Source organism: Vulpes vulpes, chromosome 6 (assembly GCF_048418805.1).
Source record: "Vulpes vulpes isolate BD-2025 chromosome 6, VulVul3, whole genome shotgun sequence".
NCBI lineage: Eukaryota > Metazoa > Chordata > Mammalia > Carnivora > Canidae > Vulpes > Vulpes vulpes.
The window spans coordinates 102,174,173-102,194,225 of NC_132785.1; the positions used below are offsets into that span (position 1 = coordinate 102,174,173).

Sequence of the window (20,053 nt, forward strand, 5' to 3'; positions counted from 1 at the left end):
TTCTATTTTTAATTCTTTGAGGAACCTCCACACAGTTTTCCAGCCTTTTTTTTTTTTTTTTTTTAGATTTTCTTATTAGAGAGAGAGCACATGTGAGAGAGAGCAGGAGCAGAGACAGAGGGAGAAGTAGATGCCACTGCCACCCTCCCAACACCCCCCCAGCAGGGAGCCTGATGCAAGGCTCCATCCCAGAACCTTGAGATCATGACCTGAGCTGAAGGCGGACACTTAACCCACTGAGCCACCAGGTGCCCCTAGTTCCACTTCTGATGTGGTTTTATTTCGTAAGCCAGATGGTAACTGTGAATATTCTTTATATTATTTGTTTCACAGACTTATCTACCCATCGTAGAGAGACAGAGAGAGAGAAAGAGAGAGAGCACATGAGCAGGGGGAAGGACAGAGTGGGGAGCATCCTTAAGCAGATTCCCTGCTGAGCGCAGAGCCCCACTCGGAGATCCATTTCACAACCCTGAGATCATGACCTGAACCGAAACCAGGAGCCCGCTGCTTACCTGACCGAGCCACTCAGACACCCCCAAAATTTTCCCAAGATTTAATTGCAAAAACCCCTTGGCTTCTTTTCTGCTTTATATCCCATGTCAGTCTCAGTGACCAGTTTGTTCTTTTTCTAAGTATCCTTTATAGCATACTTAGGACTCACAATTCACTTCTGTTAGAACCAAAATCTTTACAGTACTCACAGAGCTGCAAAGAATTAAATTAGAATATTCTAGGATTTTATAACCAGAGAGAGATTACTGTAAACTTGCTGCATTCAAACCTTGGCTCTAGGTTCTAGGAAAACATAAAGACGTATAGGTCCTGTTTCTGTCTCTGAATGGGGGAAATAAGAATTTGCCTGAGCTGCAGACCTCAGAACACTTTCTTTTTTTTTTTTATAATAAATTTATTTTTTATTGGTGTTCAATTTACCAACATACAGAATAACACCCAGTGCTCATCCCGTCAAGTGCCCCCCTCAGTGCCCGTCACCCATTCACCCCCACCCCCACCCTCCTCCCCTTCCACCACCCCTAGTTCATTTCCCAGAGTTAGGAGTCTTCACGTTCTGTCTCCCTTTCTGATATTTCCCACACATTTCTTCTCCCTTCCCTTATATTCCCTTTCACTATTATTTATATTCCCCAAATGAATGAGAACATACAATGTTTGTCCTTCTCCGATTGACTCACTTCACTCAGCATAATACCTTCCAGTTCTCAGAACACTTTCCCTTTAAAAACTTCAGATGAAAAAGATAAATAAATAAAAATAAAAATAAATAAAAACTTCAGATGTTTATCATTAACTAGAGTTCAGTATTGTCTATAATGTTTTCTTTTGATGTAAAATGTACAGTGAAATGCACAAGTTTAAGTGTACATTCACTGAGTATTGACAAATGCATAGATCTATGTAACCCAAACCCCTGTTAAGATATACATCATTCCTGTCACCCCAGGCAAGTTCTGTCATAAGAGTTGTTTTTGAAATACATGTGTACAGATCCCAGCTGTGGTAGACAAATGGAATGAGGTAGGGAGAATTAAGCTGGGAAAAGATAAAGTTTTGAAGGACAAAAGGATTAGGAAATGGGCAGCACTCCTAGATCCTGAAGAATTACTATCGACTGACCAGATTAGGGGGTTAGCTTGGTTAGACTGCAGCTGAGCCAACAGCATGGGATACTAAGCAAAACATTACCGTGCTCTAATCCTATTCAATAATACACGTGCTGAAGTTGTATCATTCTGTTATCCTAAAGGTCCATCCTGGAAGGCAGTGGTTCTCAAAGGGGATAGTTAACAACATCTGGAGACATTTTAGTTGTCACATGGTGGTAGTAGTACTAATGCATCTAATATACAGGACAGCCTTAAGAGGAAGAAGTATTTGGCCCAGAATGTCAATAGTGCCTGCTGTAGGTAAGGGTCACTCACCTATAGGGGAAAAAAAATCAATAGAAGTTATGTATTAGCAGCAAACTTTTTTTTTCTTTTCTTTTCTTTTTTCTTTCTTTTCTTTTCATTTTGTTTCCTTTCTTTTTCTTTTCTTTCCTTTCTTTTTTTCTTTTGAAAGATGGTGTGTTTATTCCACTCAAGAAAATCAAGAAAAGGAACAATCATTATTGGGTAAAACAAACGCAAACATGTGATTCCATTTTGGTGAAGGTTAGGGTAGAGACATGGGAAGAGGCGGCAAGCTTCTTGTGGCTGGAAATGGAAATATCCATACGGTGCTGCCTGAGCCCTTTCGGGAACGTGGGGGATGGTTTGCAATAGGAAGGTTGGATTTGGAAACTCTTACTTGTCTAGCTTCTAGAATCTGTGATTTTAAGACTGGAGGGCGGGGCGGGGGAGAGAGAGAAGTTTACAGTTCTTTCTCTTGCTCTAATTCATAAGAGACTCCTCCTTTCTAGAGTAATCAAGACAGGGATAACCACGTGACCAGTGAGGTATGACCCCACTTAAATTCAGAACGAAGGTCAAATGGTAGAGCAGCTTCCCAGCTTCACAGCATGCCCTAGGAGGATAGCGGTTACCTTCTGACCTGTGAATTACCAGTGGCAGGAAGAGGGCCCTTCTCAGTGGTGTTTCAACGGATGAGTGCTTTTTTATCCCTGAATTTCAGATCTGTTCCCATACTGGTGTTTTCATCCTGTTCTCTCTATGATTTATATCTATGTTTGCTTCAGATCGAGTGTCCCTAAAAAACAGGCACTGCTCCATGGTCCTTCAGTGTCGATTACAATGAGGAAGTAGGTCATGGTAATGTGGCAACACGTTTAAGAATGTCTCAATATTGGTTTGAGAAATGGTTTTGTTTTATGATATTGCAATGATTAATGAAACTGAACCAGTAAATTGGTTTTTTTTTAAGATTTTATTTATTTATTTGTCAGAGAGAATGAGGACACAAGCAGAGGGAGCAGTGGCAGGCAGAGGACCAGGGAGAAGCAGGCTCCCCACTGAGCAGGGAGCTGGATGTGGGACTCAATCCCAGTGCCCTGGGATCATGACCTGAGCCAAAGGCAGATGCTTAACCAACTGAGCCCCCGAGGTGCTCAGTAAGTTGTTTCAAAGTGATCTGGATCATTTTGCTCAAAGCTTGAATTTTTGATAAGCCATGGGTTATAAGTTCATAGGGTACAAAAGGTATACAAGGTACATTCGGTGAAAGCTTCCTCCTCTTGTCCCCCTGCCCTTGTAGAAATGACCATCAGTATCCATTTCCTGTCATCTCTTTTGAGATAGTCCATTCATATACAAACAAATACGTCCATGTATTCCCTCCATTTTTAAGCAAATGGTAGCATGTTATAAACACTGTTCTCTCAGCTTTTCACCTAACATGTCTCAAAGGTTATTCTATTATCAGTATGTTTTCTTAAAAGGTATTTATTCTTTTTTTTTTACAGCTGTATAGTATCCATTGTGTATGTGGTGATAGCATTATGGACAATTGGGCGTCCCAGGTTTTGCTATTACACATATTGCTGTGATAGCCTTACAAATAAGTGGATGCGGAATGTCAAGGTCAACAGGTGTATGGTTTGCTTTATTAGATGTCATCACACTACTCTCTGGAGGCTAAATCAATCAACTCTCCCACCAGCAGTCCTTTGTTATTTTTTTCACACTTTTGCCAATGGACTGTGTTCTAATCTTCTTGGTCTTTGCCAATCTGTTAAGTGAAAAGTAGCTCCTGTAATTTTAATTTGCATCTCTCTTGTTATAAGTGAGGTTGGACAGCCACTTGTGTTTCCTTTTCTTTAAACAGTTATTTCAATTGGATTGTTTATTCTTTTTGTTAGTGATTTGCATGAGTTCTTTAAATACTAAATAAATTAGACTCTTGTCTGCAGTATGCATTGTGATAGTCCACCCCTCCCACCAATTTCTCTTTCATGTTTGTTGCCTTATGTATGGTAGTCTTTGTCATGAAGATTTTTTCTTTTTTTGATTTCTGGGTTTCCTATCTTATTATACCACTCCCTTATTTTAAAATTTGTTCAGTAGCTCTTCTACTTTAATGGTCCCGTTTTTAATATTTTTATCTTTAATCTATTTGAAATTTTGGTGTAAAGAATAAGGTAAGGGTCAAGTTTACTTTTTTTCCCAGCTAGATACCTAGGTAGTATAAAACTTTATTAAATAATCCATCTCGCCCACCCCCAACCCACACACTGATTTGAAATGGAGCTTTTATTATATCTAAATTTCCACATGTAGGCGTGCCTGGGTGGCTCAGCTGGTTAAGCACCTGCCTTCGGCTCAGGTTATGATCCCAGGGTCTGTGATCGAGCCTGTGTTGGGAGCTTTGCTCAGCGGGGAGTCTCCCTCTCTCTCTCTCTGCCTGCCCCTAACCCTGCTGTGTGCTCACTCATTCTGTCAAATAAATACATAAAACCTTTAAAAAGTAAAAATTTTTAAAAATTTCCACATGTATTTGGGTCTACTTTTTGGCTTTCCATTTTGTTCTGTTGATTTGTCTGACTATTCACCTGTGTGTATCACACTATTTAAATTATTGTAGCTTTGTAACATAGTTTAACATTTGGTGGGACTAATCAATCACTTGAAGGTGACATATAATATTTAATGTGTTTTTAGAAAACTATGTATTTCCATAATTCTAGATAAATTGAATATCATCTCTACAAATGTTGGAGGACTTGGATTTGATTCAGTAGCACTGGGGAGCCAGAAGACATTAGTATAAAGGTATCCAGATTTGAGGTTACTAGATGTATTTTCCTTTGTGTGGTATGGCATTGTGTCTGTTTTTCTGGCTGACCCTGGCCCTGGTTTCATGGGGGAAGAAAAGGACTCTAAGTGTAAAACAAAGAGTTTGTTTTCACATAAAATCTGTGAGGTGTTGCAGACCCACGGTCAGCAGGTATGGGGGAAAAGGACTCTGTCCAATCAACTGGATCATATTGGCTCAGTGGACATCATGGGGGAGTGCCAGTGGCAAGGTCTCCTCGGGGGCTTCTGAGACTTTGAGGGCTCTGCAACTGGCATGGATGCAGTGAACTGGAGCCAGAGCAGAGGAAGTGGAAAGAGAAGAGAGAGGCAACATGGGAGTCAAGAGAGATTCCTCCTGGGAATGATCTGATTACACCTTGTTCTGTTCATCAGGCCCATGACATTCCTAAGGGGCAGGAACTGTGTCTTTAAGACTTGGCACAATGCCTGACACCAAGAGGTGCTTAGCAAGTATATGTTAAATGGATGAATGAGGGAGTGAACACCTGCCTGCCACAGGAATCTTCCTCATTACATGCGTCTTCCTGGAGCCTAGGAAGCTCTAGCTTCCCCAGGAAGAAGCAGAACTAGGGCATGACTCTTGGGGTCCTGTTCTGAAGACTCTTGCCTGTCAACCCATCCAGGAGAGGGATGTTGAGTGAGCAAGGACTGTGAACCCTCCTCCCACCCTCTCACACATTTTTGGAGGGCTCCAAGAGTATCTGCTAGCTTTTTGTCTTGTGTTTTCCTTCATCTTTTATATCATCCAGCTGAGGGGCTCAGTTAATTGCATGTCTAACTCTTGACCTCACAAGTTCAAGCCCTGTATCCAGAGACTACTTAAAAAAAAAAAAAAAAGCATCCAACTGAAATGTTACTCCCATTCACTATGTCTTCCTTTTCTGCCCCAAACCCTTGAATAAAGCAAGTGGGATAGCAAAGGAGACAGGAATCAATACAATGAATCAAAACATGGGATACCTGGGGGGGCTCAGTGGTTTAGCACCTGCCTCAGGGGGTGATCCTCAAGTCCCAGGATCAAGTCCCGTGTCAGGCTCCCTGCATGGAGCCTGCTTCTCCCTCTCCCTGTGTTTCTGCGTCTCTCTCTTTCTCTCTTTGTGTCTCTCATAAATAAATAAATAAATAAAATATTTTAAAAAAATTAATCAAAACAGCCAACTCTTTCACATAGTTTCACATAGTTTCCTATATGCTAGTTTCTTCTCAAAATTTCTACCTATTTAATTAATTTAATTTCTGCCTACTTAAGTATTTATTTAATATTTAAAACAGGTGGGTATATATTTTTACCATACCCATTGCACAGGGAGGAAACTGAGTAACTACACAGGGCTCTGGAGCTTGCAAATAGATCGGCTGGGATCTGAACCAGGAACTCCACTCTAGAGCCCATGCACTGAAACTCTTACTCTGGCATGTACACATGTTTTAGCTTCCCTGAAGTATAACATAAAACACAGAAAAGTGCACAAACCAAGTGTATGACTCAATGAATTTTTCACAAACTGAGCATTCCTCTGTAACCAGTACCCACCTCAAAGAACAGAACGCTTATCCCCACAGGAGTTCCCAACATGCCCCCTCCCAGTCTCTACCCCTTTCCCTTTCCCACCAAGGGAAACCACCCTCCTGACCTCTCTTACCATTCTCCTGGGAGTTTCTACCTTCTCTTTCGGTTTTAATCACACTTTTATTACAAGTGTCATTGGGTCAGCTACTAAAGTTAAAAATATCCTGTCTTGCAGGAGTAGCTCTGGGGGTGGTTAGGAGAACACATTCCCTAGAAAAGAGAAATAATTGAGAGTGGAGAGTTAGCAGGCAGTTGCTATTTTCCCCTCATCCTAATTCTCTCTGCCAGTAAGGGAATGCCAGTGCTCTTTCCACTGTCCGCTTGCCCAGGACTACATCTCCCAGCAGGCTGTGCTCTGACAGCTCTCGGATTTAAATAGGATTCTGGGCTAAGCTTCCAGCCTGGCTGTTGCTGAGCTCTCACTCACTCAGCAGCAAGAGGAGCTAGAGGAGGCAGGGGTAGCACAAAGAAGCCAGGAGTTGGAGTCAGACCAGGAGCTTCAGCCAGACTTGGAGTTCAAGTTGCTTTTGCTAAAGCAGCAGCAACTAAAGAAGTTGAAAAGATGCTGGCTATCTTGGGACTGCTCACCTCCTTCCTTTCTTTCCTGTACGTGATAGCTCCATCCATCAGGTTTGTCCTGTTTGAGTAACTCATGGAATATTTTGCAAAGCCCTGGATTGGGATATGCGTAGCTTGTAAGTAGCAGTTCTCAGCTGCTGAGAGAAGAGAAAGGGATTGAGGCTGAGGAAGGGAAGGTCAGGGCAGAAAAAGCAGGAAGGAGGTCGTTAGCAATACCCTGGTGAAAAACGAGAAGGAAGCACCTGGGGCTGGGAGAGAAGGGGCTTGTTTGAATTCTGGTGCCAGTGAACAGCTGACTCTATAAAGTAGCTTGACAGCTGAGGTGGAAGTGCTTGCTCTATCACTCTATTCCCTTGGGTTTCTCTGAAGGGCCCTAGGTCCCTTCTTTATTGTCCCCGGTCAAGGTGGCCCTGCTGGGTTACCATGGGAGGTCATTGCTCAGGGACTTATTGTTAAGTACCAGGCATTTTGTAAAGGAAACAAACTCTCTTACCTTTGAGGCTACCCTCAACTAATGATTTGGGATGGGTCTTCTGCTGTGGGATTCCTGGAGATGTCAAAGAAATGTGTGTTCTGATCGAAAAATTTGAAAATTGCTGATAATAAAGAAGGTTAAATGGACATATCAGGAACAGAGTGTTGCTCTAGGTCATGGCAGAGAAACCTGGGTTTAAGTTCCAATTTTGCCACCATTAGCAAATGGATTGAACTTCTTTGACCCTCGGTCTTCCCCACGGTAAAATGGGGCTAATACTGGAGTGGTTGAGAGGATTAAAATAAGTTCTTTACAAAAAGCGCTTAGCCTAGTGTCTGGCAGTCAGATGATGCTCAGGAAATGTTAGTTCTGCCCTGTTCTCATCCTCTTTTTTGGAACTTGTCAAGTCAACTTTATATGAGAGGGTGCTCTCTGCACAGGCATCTGGACAAGGTAAGTTTCTCTCTGCACTGATGGCTAGAATGGACTCTTTAGTAGGACAGCAGAAAGCCTTTGAAGATGTTGGCTTTCTAAAACTGGAGAGGCAGCCCAAGAGCTGTATTCATAGTGCTATTAATCAATTATTCACTCTTTTTTTTTTTTTAATTTATTTATGATAGTCATACAGAGAGAGAGAGAGAGAGGCAGAGGCACAGGCAGAGGGAGAAGCAGGCTCCATGCACCGGGAGCCCGACGTGGGATTCGATCCCGGGTCTCCAGGATCGCGCCCTGGGCCAAAGGCAGGCGCCAAACCGCTGCGCCACCCAGGGATCCCTCAATTATTCACTCTTGATGCTTATTGAAGACCTAGGGCTCAGGAACGCTGATTCCACTAATGCTCATCACCCATATGTTCTGAATGCAGGTTAGAGGAGGAAGCTGACCTCTGGGAACCTCTAGAAATAAGAGCTGGGCATCCATGTTATCTGAGGAAGGTCTCCATTGGCCCTGGCTCAAGAACACTTATTCAGTTCATCAAAAGAATCATTTGTAGTTTCTGGGCACATGACCTCCCAACCTGAGCTGATGAGCAGGATGCCCAGTGGGAAAACAGTGTCTCCTGAAGATTAGCTTCTTTGGGTCTCCTGAGGACAACGTAAAGAAATTTCCCTTTGAGGCCAGATGGGTTTTATGTTGATCTCAGTCTGGAATTTGGAAGGATGATACATGAGTGCTTTTGTTTCCCTTGCCTATAGGAAGTTCTTTGCTGGTGGGGTTTGTAGATCAAACGTGCAGCTTCCTGGGAAGGTAGTGGTGATCACCGGCGCCAACACGGGCATTGGCAAGGAGACAGCCAGAGAGCTGGCTCGCAGAGGCAAGTCCTTCCCCTTCTGTATTCATAGGACAGTGCCTCTTGCCTTTCAAACTGGGGGTTCTGTCCACATTTCCTTGTCTTTCCTCCTAGGCTTGGAGGTTTTGGTTGGGAATTTAAATAACCTGGGATTCAAGTCCAGCTCTGACACCAACTTACTCTGTACCTTTAAACAAACTTCCCACCCTCCCTTCTCTTTCCCTAGTATATGGAGGGAAATAATGATGTTCATGTACAATATTGGTCAAACCAATGATTCTAAATGGGATACCAGGTAGCATTAAATACCAGTGGGTAAAAACCAGGGTTCCCAGCCTAGGGTTAAGCTGACAGCAAAGGGATTGAGCAGTTCTACTTATGAGAATCCTGAGGTGGCAATATAGCCACTCATGGTTTAGGGATGGCTGGGAGAATATTTTGTCCTCTAGTCTCAAGCTTACATCCACTTTTTTAGCCTAGGGTCTGAACATATGGCTTTCTCTTTGTTTTGGCCCCAGGAGCCCGAGTGTACATTGCCTGCCGAGACGTACTGAAGGGGGAGTCTGCAGCCAGTGAAATCCGAGCTGATACAAAGAACTCCCAGGTGCTGGTGCGGAAACTGGACCTATCTGATACCAAGTCCATCCGAGCCTTTGCTGAGGGCTTTTTGGCAGGTAAGTCCCCTGCCAATAGACAGAAAAGCAGAAAGCTGGGTGTGGAAGTGGCTGCTCCACCCTGTGCCACCTGGGACCCTTACATCAGAGCCACTATCGATCCCACTGGACAGGTTCTGCCACTTGAACCAGCAGGGCAAGGAATTGGCGGTGGACAAGCTGGGCAGGATCCTTATCATGGTTTTCCTCAGCAATGGGAAAGTCGGGCTGTCTGTCTGGGCTTGCTGCTTGGCTTTAAGGTGTGGTTCTGATGTCACACTCTTCTCATTCTGAGAATCAACCTCCTGTGGCCCCAGGCACTAGATGAAGTTGTGCCGCTGCCAAAATTCTTCTGTATCTTGGAAAATGACTAGCTTCTACCAAGGACTATGAAATTCATGAAGGACAAGGACTATGTCTGTCTTGTTTTAGGGCTATATGTCCAGGGCATAGCTGAGTGGGCCTGGCCCAGAGTTAGTACTAAGTATACATTTGCTGAATGAATGAATGAATGAATGAGTGGTGTCCATGAAGATATCAGTAACTAAATTTAGAAACCCAATGACAGCAGTTATTAAATATCACTGAGATGGTTCAATGGCAAGGAGAAAATACTCAGGCTTGCTACAGGCAGCTAGTGGGCTTCTTGCTAACTACAGAGTCTCCTTGGTTTTGCTCTATAGAGGAAAAGCAGCTCCATATTCTGATCAACAATGCAGGGGTGATGATGTGTCCATATTCTAAGACAGCTGATGGCTTTGAAACCCACCTGGGAGTCAACCACCTAGGTAAGCATTTTTTTTAAAGATGCATTTATTCATTTTATTTTTTAATTTTTTTTAAGATTTTATTTGTTTATTCGTTTTTTAAAAAATATTTTACATATTTATTCATGAGAGACAGGGAGAGACAGAGGCAAAGACATAGGCAGAGGGAGAATCAGGATCCCTGCAAGAAGCCTGATGCGATACTCAATCCTGGACCTTGGGATCATGACCTGAACCAAAGGCAGACCCTCAACTGCTGAGCCACCCAGGTGTCCCTCATTTATTCATTTTAGAGAGAGAGGGAGAGATCAGGAGTTGGGGGAGGGTCAGAGGGAAAGAAAGAATCTCCAGCAGACTCTCCCCTGAGCATGAAGTCTGATGTGGGGCTTGAACTCATGACCCCGAGGTCATGACCCGAGCTGAAATTATGAGTTGGCCACTTAACCGACTGAGCCACCCAGATGCTCTGGTAAGCATTTTTGAGTGACTGAAAAGCAAGACAAACCCCCAACTTGTTTTCTGTAGGGAGATGACCCTATATGAGTGCCAAGAATCTCTAGTGGTCCTTCTAGACGCCAGGATTCCAATAGACTGGACATTGGTTTTTTGCTCACTATCTTTCCACTGTCCAGCACAAAAAAAGTGAGATCCCTGTACCATTAAGAAAACCCAAAACTTGGGAGATACCAGGAAAAAGAATGCCTTCTTAGATGGGGCCATGGTGGTACAAGGCTTGCCAAGCAGGGCATGGTGGATGCAGGAGACCGTTTGGCTGGAGGGGGTCATATCTCTAACTGAGGGCCAAGCAGGTCAAGGGTTGGATGATGGAGGAGGCAGACCTTGAGGACCTGAGGTAATGAACAAGGCTGGGGTTTAGAATTCAAAGTAATGGCTCTAGTGAGGAGATTATGAAACATATTCTCTGGTCCTAGGCAATTTATTTTTTCTGACTATTCTATCCTCCCTTCTGTACATGAAGGTACCTGGGTACCTCAGTTGTGTGAACATGGCCAAAGGGTGGTCAGAAGCCAGCAGGTAGCATTTCTCCTGACTGGGACAGGGCGCAGGGACAAATAAATACAGATTAAGTCCATATTGCCTTACCTGTAGTCCAGCTCTGGCCCCTGTCTTGAGGAATCCACGAGCTCAGACTGACTGATCATTTGGACTGAGTTTTCATAGCATCAAAATTTGTTCATACCCAGAAGAGAGTGAGCTAATGCTGAAGTCCTATCATCAGCTTCTACCCCCTGAGCCTGGGCTACCACTCCACTCTTCAATCTCCCTTCCTGGCTCTCCTTGCAGGCCACTTTCTTCTCACTCACTTGCTCCTGGAGCGGCTGAAGGAGTCCACCCCTGCACGGGTGGTAAACCTGTCATCGGTGGCTCACCACGTTGGCAAAATTCATTTCCATGACCTCCAGGGTGAGAAGCGCTACAGCCGAGGTTTTGCTTATTGCCACAGCAAGCTGGCCAATATGCTTTTTACTCGTGAGCTGGCCAAGAGGCTCCAAGGTAAGTCTGGAGAAAGGGCCAGGGCAGAGACATTGCAAAAGCAAAGTCTTCTGTTTAGATTAGAGGTTTGTAGAAACTTCTGGAGTCAAGATGTCAAACATGCACCTTTCAGTGGTAGCTTTATACACTAAAGAGAATGAGGTTATACACAGACTAAAAAATAATTTTTGCCCTCAGGAAGCTTGAAAATGAACAGGGGTTAGGAATCTATAAAATCTATCTTACGTGTATGTCACATCTTATCTCCTCTCTGCTATCTCACTTGACTTTTCACAACAAATTCTTGTAACAGGCAGAGTACTTACTATTATTATCTTATGTATCCAAACTGAGGTTCGAAGAAGTGGCCAGCCCAAGGTTATATGGCAAGTGAAGGAGTCAGGACTGGAATGTGGGAACTCTGCTTTAAATCCAGGGTTCTGGGATCCCTGGGTGGCGCAGCGGTTTGGCGCCTGCCTTTGGCCCAGGGCGCGATCCTGGAGACCCGGGATCGAATCCCACGTCGGGCTCTGGGTGCATGGAGCCTGCTTCTCCCTCTGCCTGTGTCTCTGCCTCTCTATCTCTCTGTGACTATCATAAATAAATAAAAATTAAAAAAAATTTTTTAAAAATAAAATAAAAAAAAATAATAAATCCAGGGTTCTTCCTTCTGTGTGTGCCATTTGCCGAGGTTCATATGGTGAGCTAAGCAATAAAGCTGCCACTGCCTGCAGTCAATAAGCTCAGGCTGGATTTCGGCCCCCTGGGTCTGAGCTCTACCACGTAGGAGTCACATATGTATATGGATACATCCTTTTAATTTCCCCTGATTTCATCCCCTCAGCTGTAAAATGAGGTGAGATTTCTCTTAATCTCTTGATTCTCTGCTCCCCTGAAGGTTTTGCTCAGCTGTTGGCTTTGATATCTGCAAATCTGCAGACCATTTGCCACTGGGAATAAGTTGGAATATTGGAACAATGGTATTTACCATCAGAATGCAGAAGGTAGAAGAATAGGGTAATTATTAGAAGAAATAATATGATAATAATAATTGAGAGTTTTGTATGTGCCATATACTGTACACGTCTAAACTCATTTAATACATTTCTATGAGGTAGGTTTGCCCCACTCTACAAATGAAGAGATAGCTATATCTCATCACAGACATATTAAGAAACTTGACCAAGCAAGTTTCCTAAATGAGCCAGGATTCAAATGCAGACAGTCTAGTTCCAGAGTCTATGCTCTTTATGCTTCATCAGAGTTCAGATTTTAGCCCTGCAGCCTGCTAGGTATGACTGGGCAATTTACTGAGCCTCTCAGTGATGAGAGCTCAGTTTCTGCTCCCATAAATGGGCACCTTATAAGCAAGCCTCTTGAGAATTAAATGAGATAATGCATGTAGAGCATGTAGCAAAGCCCTTGCATATAATAAGTACTAAAGATAGTAGGAGCACCTTGGGGTCATGTTAACCTCCATTATCTCCCCAACACCCCTCATTCTATACCCCATAAAATATACTTGCCCAGCAATTACAGTTCAAAACAAGGTCCTAGCCTTCTGACTTATAACTAGTTGCTTCCCCTAAGTTCCTTCTTTTTTTTTTCCCTAAGCTCCTTCTATAGAAATATCAAAGATACCACTGTTAATAGTTGATATTCCTCCTCCTTGTCCTCCTATTACTACTACTACTACATGTAGTTGTTTCTATTATTAATATGTAAGCTACAGAGTAAAGGTGACATTGAAATAGACCTTCAATCAAGCACTCCTTGTGGAGCATAGAAGTCTGAGAAGTCTATAGATCTTTCTGGGAGAGATCAATTAATTACAATCAGATTCTACCTGGCTGGGAGAGGCACCTCCTGAAGCTGGGGTTTCATTTTCTGAGTCCCCTTCCCATTTGTGCATTTTGCTGCAGCAGATAAGCTGTTTCTTTGGGCTTGGATATACCCCCACCCCCAAATAACTGTGCTTTCTTTGCCCTAGGCACAGGGGTCACCACCTATGCTGTGCACCCAGGCGTCGTCAGCTCTGAGCTAGTGCGACACTCCTTCTTGCTGTGCCTGCTCTGGAGGATCTTCTCCCCCTTTGTCAAGTCGGCACGGGAGGGGGCGCAGACTAGCCTGCACTGTGCCCTGGCTGAGGGTCTGGAGCCCCTGAGTGGCAAGTACTTCAGGTAAGTGGAGGCAGTCCTGGTTTTCTCCATCACCTGTGTATATGGTGGGGCACAGGGCTCCCTGGGCTCTGCTCCCCACCCTCGTGGCCAAGCTTGTGCCTGATAATGGAATCCAGACAGATTGAGGCAACAAACCAAGTGCTATTACTTTTCCAAGGGAGCTCACATCAGAAATTGGGCAACAGTTGCTCTTATGTTTGTTTTATACCTATGTGCCACATCTTCAGGTCAGCTTTGTAGCTTTCTAAGAGCTGTTAGAAAGGACTGGCCCTCTTGGTTATGCTTTGGAAAGAACATTAACAGGCCCTCTGGCCCTTTTTCTCCTCCTTTAAGCTTTTGATTGACTTCTTTAATGAATTCTTCAATACCATGTAGTACAAAGCACTGGGGCAAGGTCACCTCTCTCCCAGTGAACTCTCTCCCAGTGCTGCCAAGATTGGCACCATCTGATGGACTGAAGACAAAGACATTTCACTATTGAATCTTGTGGCAGACTGCGCAATCTGAGTTTGGGAAAAAAAAGAAGCCCAAGATTAAATCTCTTTTCCATTCCATGACTTGATCTATCCCAATCTGCTATCCTGTCCCATTTGTTCAAGGCTTTTCATTATGCACCATTTATTTATTTATTAGAGATTTTTATTTATTTACATGACCAAGAGAGGGAGGGAGGGAGGGAGGGAGGGAGGGAGGGAGGGAGAGAGAATGTGTGTGTGAGAGAGAGAGTATGCAAACCAGCTGGGGCAGGGGCAGAGGGAGAGGGAGTTCCAGACTCCCCCTGGGCTCAATCACAAGACCCTGGGATCATGACCTGAGTCGCTTAACCAAGTGAGCCACCCAGGCACCCTTGATGCACCATTTATTAAGTGAAGCATTGGCAATAACCTCAGTGCCCAACAATGGATGAATGGATAAATAATAATAGATAATGTTGCTTGAGCTCTTGTAAATATTTGGTACTCTTCTAAATATTTTACATGTAATAATTCATATCATTATTACAACTCTAGGAGGTAGATAATAATATTATCCACACTTTACAGACAAGGAAACTGAGGCCTAGAATAATTAAGTCCTGCTTAAGGTCAGATAGCTTGTAGGTAGACCTGGAATTTAAACCCAGGCAGTCTGGTTATAGAGCTTGCTGTTCAGTATGGTTGCCACTAGCCCTTTGTGGCTATTCAGCTCCTGAAACAGGGCTAGTTCAAATTGAGGTGTGCTGTAAGTATAAAATGTGCATCAGATTTTGAAGACATAGTATGAAAAAAGAAATTTAAAATATTTCACTAGTAATTTGTTATATTGATTATATGCTGAAATTATTTGGCTATATTGAATTGAATAAAATATACTGGTAAAATTAATTTCATCCATTTATTTTTCCTCTTTAAAATATACTTTAAAAATTTTATTAGAGGGGCACCTGGGTGGCTCAGTTGGTTAAGCATCTGCCTTCAGCTCACTCAAGTCATGTTCCTGGGTTCCTGGGATTGAGCCCTAAGTAGGGATCTCTACTCAGTGGGAAGTCTGCTTCTCTCTCTCTCTCTGCCTGCTGCTCTGCCTACTTGTGCACTTGCTCTCTGTCAAATAAGTAAAACCTTTACAAAAAATTTTACTAAAAAATTTAAAATTATACATGTGGCTCACATCTGTGATTCACATCACATTTGTATTAGACAATGCTATCCTGAAGTCTGAGTATTTGACATCACTGCCATAAGTATGTAATACAATATTATATAGTCACTAAAATATTTCCAAATAATATTCAATCAGTGGGGGAAATGTCAGTGATATAATATTGTGAGAAAAAAACTGCAATACAGAACTATGTAAGTATTCATTGTAAATACATAGAAGACAGTCTGGAAGGATACACAGCAAACCATAGTAGTAGTTACTTCCAGGGAGTTTGAGAAAGAGAGGAGTGTGAAGGAGAACTTTAACCTTTTATTGCAAGTATTTCTGTATTAAAACCTTTTTTTAAAGATCACATATTTCCTGTCACTTATATAATCAAAATATACATTTTTATCTTTAAATTTTATTTATTTTTTTAAAAAAGACTTTATTTATTTGAGAGAGAGTGTGTGAGCACAAGCTGGGGGAGCAGAAGGGAGAGAGAGAAGCAGACTCTCCACGGAGCAGGGAGCCCAATATAGGGCTTGATCCCAGTACCCCGGGATCATGACCAGGCGTCCCTAAAATATACATTTTTATTTTTTTATTTTTTTAAGATTTTATTTATTTATTCAGGAGAGACACAGAGAGAGAGAGAGGCAGAGACAAAGGCAGAGGGAGAAGCAGGCTGCATTCAGGGAGCCTGATGTAGGACTCAATCCTGGGTCTCCAGGATCATGCCTTGGGCTGAAGATGGCACTAAACCACTGAGCCACCCGGGCTGCCCTAAAACATACATTTTTAACAAGAGAAATATATCTTCCCCCCATCCTGCATACAATATGGTCCCAGTTTTCTGTAAAAGGAAAATAGTCTATATTCATACACAAAGCAAATAAGTGTAAGAAAAAGTAAATAGGCTTTTCTTCCTTATCAGCACCGAATTTTGCAAGCTTTATACAGAACTTTTATAGTTAAAAAATACTATTTAAAGAAAACCACCGTGAGCACTGTATTCCCCCCATCTCCTCATCCATCTAGCTACCCCTCCCCCATCCTTTGCTCCCTCCAAAAGAAGAAAATACTGTACTTAGGCTGGGTTCATGGGGCACAAGTGGGTCTACGGATAGAATTCAAGGGGTCTGTGAAGTTGGATGGGAAGCTAATTGCTTGTCTTCAGTTTCACTAACTTCCACCTGTAATTTGACATTTCCTTTGATGACAAATGTCAGCCATAAGCTGCAGGAGTAGTAGTGATACCTGTGACTTTGTTACCAATGAAACTAAATATTTTCATGTCACATGGCTATTGGTGCAGCTATCTCAGAGTGTCACCTCTGCTCACCACTACTTCAAAGGCCGGTGGCTATTAGACCCAGCAAGCTCTTGAGATAGAATACATTCACAAAGAAGCCTCTGCATTACTCTAGCACAAATCTGTTTTAAAAGTATTTTATTTTTTTTTTTGTTTTTTTTTTTTGTTTTTTTTTTTTGTTTTTTGTTTTTAAAGTATTTTAAAAGTGCAATCCAAGACAATGAGCTCCTTTTCATCCAATATATCTTAGACATTTAAAAATATATTCTGAGAAAGAGGCCATCAACTTTTCCAGATTGCCACCTGCCACTTCTGGATGTTCATGTTCTTTCTCTGCCCTCCAGTGACTGCAAGAGGGCCTGGGTGTCTCCGAGGGCCCGAGATAACAAAACGGCTGAGCGCTTATGGAATGTCAGCTGTGAGCTTCTAGGAATCCAGTGGGATTAGAGCTGGTGGAAGAGCTACACCTGTATCAGGCCTAGTCCATGCCTTACTGAAAGGAGACCAAGAAGACCAAGGAGAAGGCCAATTCAGAAGGACTCTCCTCCTGGCTGGCTACTGTTGAGAATCCTGCCCTGCTCTGATTCTCTCCATTCTTCTGGAAACCTTTGCACACTCAACACTCTGGTGAGGCTGGTTCATGGTACAAGATGTTCACACCTACGGAGGATTCTTCTCTAAGTATTGCAGAGTCAGCTGCCCTCTCTGGGCAGAAGGACTGGGCAGAGCCAGAATGCTCAGTGGATGTGACAGGAGTGTCAACATGACATACTATATGTCCAGGGTCTATAGACCCAAATTCTGGCTCATCCTCTTTGGGATACTCTGGAGGCTGAACCAACTCAGGAAAATCTTGGCTTGTCCTTGGTCAACTTTGGTTTCTTTCTCTGAGCATCCTGGAGCCACTGCATGAAGCTGTACCTTCCCATTTTCCTTTTTCAGTTCTTTTTAAGAAGTTAAAAAAAATTTTTTTAGCTTTATTGAGATTTAACTGACATAATATTGAGTAAATTTGGGCCTTCTCATTCTCAATCACATTGATGGTTTCTTCCTGCAAACTTCCCTTTACCTAAATTTTTAGAGAAAATAAAAATGGTGCATTCATCTTATTGCCTTATTTATTTTGTCAGGGTAGCAAAGGAGAAATGGAACAAAGTGGGGAAGTCAGCCTTCTAGTTTATTTATTTATTTTTTTTTAATTTTTTATAGTCACAGAGAGAGAGAGAGAGAGAGAGAGACAGGCAGAGGGAGAAGCAGGCTCCATGCACCGGGAGCCCAACGTGGGATTCGATCCTGGGTCTCCAGGATCACGCCCTGGGCCAAAGGCAGGCACCAAACTGCTGCGCCACCCAGGGATCCCAGCCTTCTAGTTTAGTGAGTAGTATCTCACCCTACCCACCTACCCATATCCTTCTTAAATTATTGCATCTGGGTGCAAAATAAGATGATTCAGTTGGAAAAAAAAGGAAAAAAAAAAGATGATTCAGTTGGGTATTTTCTCCAGTTTCTTCCAGCTCTCCCATTTTATCATCGAAATGTAAGAGGAGAGACTTAAAGCACATAGATGCTGATCTCCACTATAGATTAAGGCCAGAGGTAATACAGACTTCACTTAATTTGGTACATAGATGCAGAAAGACAAGCCCTGATAACTCCTGGTCCTAAAATTGCAGCTCTTCTCTCTCCTGACTTCCCTTGCTCGCCTATGCTGTGTCTGAACTTCAGCACTTGAGGCAAGAAGCAGGTGGCAGAGACACAGCTTCTTGCCTCAAGTGCTGAAGTTCACCAAGAAGAGGCAGGTGCAGATGTGCCTGATCTTTTAGCTAATTGACACAAAAACTCATTGGTTCTAGTTCTAAAGCATCCAAAGGGCCTTTGGGGACAAAATGCCCTTTCCTTCCATAGCAAGGAGACTTTTCAAAAAATTTTTATTACATAGGTTTTCAAATAGATAAAAGCATAACTTGAAGTATCATGAATCCCCATGTATCTATCCATCACCTAGCTTCAACACAGTTAATGTTTGTCAATCTTGTTTTGTCTATTTCCTGTGACAGTTTTTTCTGGGGGTGGGACAGGATACCCTCAAGCACATTCCAGACATCGTATATTCACCCATAAATAATGTCCATATCCAAATAAGAACTTTTGTTTTTTTACATAACCACAATGCTGTTGTCATGCCTGAAAACATTAATAATTTCTGACTATACGTTAGTTCTTGGAGTTCAAGTTTACCTTGTCGTCTCACAAATGTCTTTTTAACTGCCAGTTTATGCAAATCAGGGACAGAGAAATGGTCCTGAAAAAAGAAGAAACTTTTCTCAATGTGCCCCAAATCTTCAGCAAATCTTGTGTCTCATTTGCCTAAATGAATACTACAGAGGGGCTATGTTAATTGGCTTAAGTCATTCGTTATCCACACCTGAGCTGGGGGCCATCCCACCCAATCCACCCAGTGGGGAAGAATAGTAGCTAACATAGAGCACTTATATTAGAATTAGCTACCCTCACATGAACTCTCTGGGATAGGTACCATTTTTGTCTCCATTTTACTGATGAGGCACAGAGAAGTTAAGTAGCTTGCCAAAGTTCCTACAGCTGATAAGTGGTGGAATGGACCCAGATAGTCTCACTCCAGAATCTGCTCTCTTAATTGCTATGGTCTATTGCTTCCCGCAATGGAGGAAGCAACACACCTCTTAAGGAAAAGCCCAGGAACATGAATGGGTATGGGGTGAGGGTGGGGGGTAATAAGATTGGGGAGGCAACCAGTCTATGTTCACTAGTGGGATCTACAATCTGTGTCTCGAAGACTGTTGGGTTTGGTGAAGAGCCTGGTGAAGAATAAAGAGAAGGAAAGAGGAGATGAACAAAACAAAACAGGCAAAGACCATCCCAGGGTGAGAGACAGGGCTGGTGAGGAGCACGTGGGGCATTGATGATCCTGGATGTGTCCTGTGGGCTGGAGGAACAAGCACAAATAAAAAACCCCGGGGGCGGGGAGGGGGCGGGTAGGCTGGAAGGCAAGCGTGCAGAGCTATTCTCTGCCCAGCAAGGAGAACAGACCATGCGTGTGAGGAGGACTCACACCTGTGTGTTTAGTGTAGGCGCTAATAAGCAGTGCACATTGAGGCAAGAGGGGTGGGCTTGGCCTCGGGATATTTAAGCATATCAGAGGGGGCTGGCTATAGGGAGAAGAAACAAAGCCATGTATGGGCTGCAAGGAGTTGCCTCCAGCTCCTATATCCAGAGAACATTGGGATTGGGATTGGGGGTGTATGGCTCTCGAGTAAACCTGCTCCCGAGACTGGGTTCCTCCCCTGTCACACATTGA

At 43.1% G+C, this 20,053-nt stretch overlaps 1 protein-coding gene across 3 annotated transcripts; it reads left to right on the forward strand.

The window, feature by feature from the left end:
* Nucleotides 1-3,003: 3,003 nt before the first annotated feature.
* On the forward strand, nucleotides 3,004-17,820 carry RDH12 (retinol dehydrogenase 12). 3 transcript variants are annotated; one of them, XM_072761802.1, is made up of 7 exons: nucleotides 3,004-3,070; nucleotides 8,593-8,711; nucleotides 9,206-9,361; nucleotides 10,024-10,128; nucleotides 11,413-11,622; nucleotides 13,592-13,781; nucleotides 17,061-17,820. In XM_072761802.1, exons 1-7 carry the CDS (start codon nucleotides 3,039-3,041, stop codon nucleotides 17,161-17,163), a joined length of 915 nt encoding a protein of 304 aa, XP_072617903.1. In that variant the 5' UTR covers nucleotides 3,004-3,038; the 3' UTR covers nucleotides 17,164-17,820. The 3 variants fall into 3 exon arrangements, with proteins under 3 accessions (XP_072617903.1, XP_025864128.1, XP_072617902.1); XM_026008343.2 differs by lacking the exon at nucleotides 3,004-3,070 and adding an exon at nucleotides 6,741-6,972; XM_072761801.1 differs by lacking the exon at nucleotides 3,004-3,070 and adding an exon at nucleotides 6,770-6,948.
* Nucleotides 17,821-20,053: the final 2,233 nt, after the last annotated feature.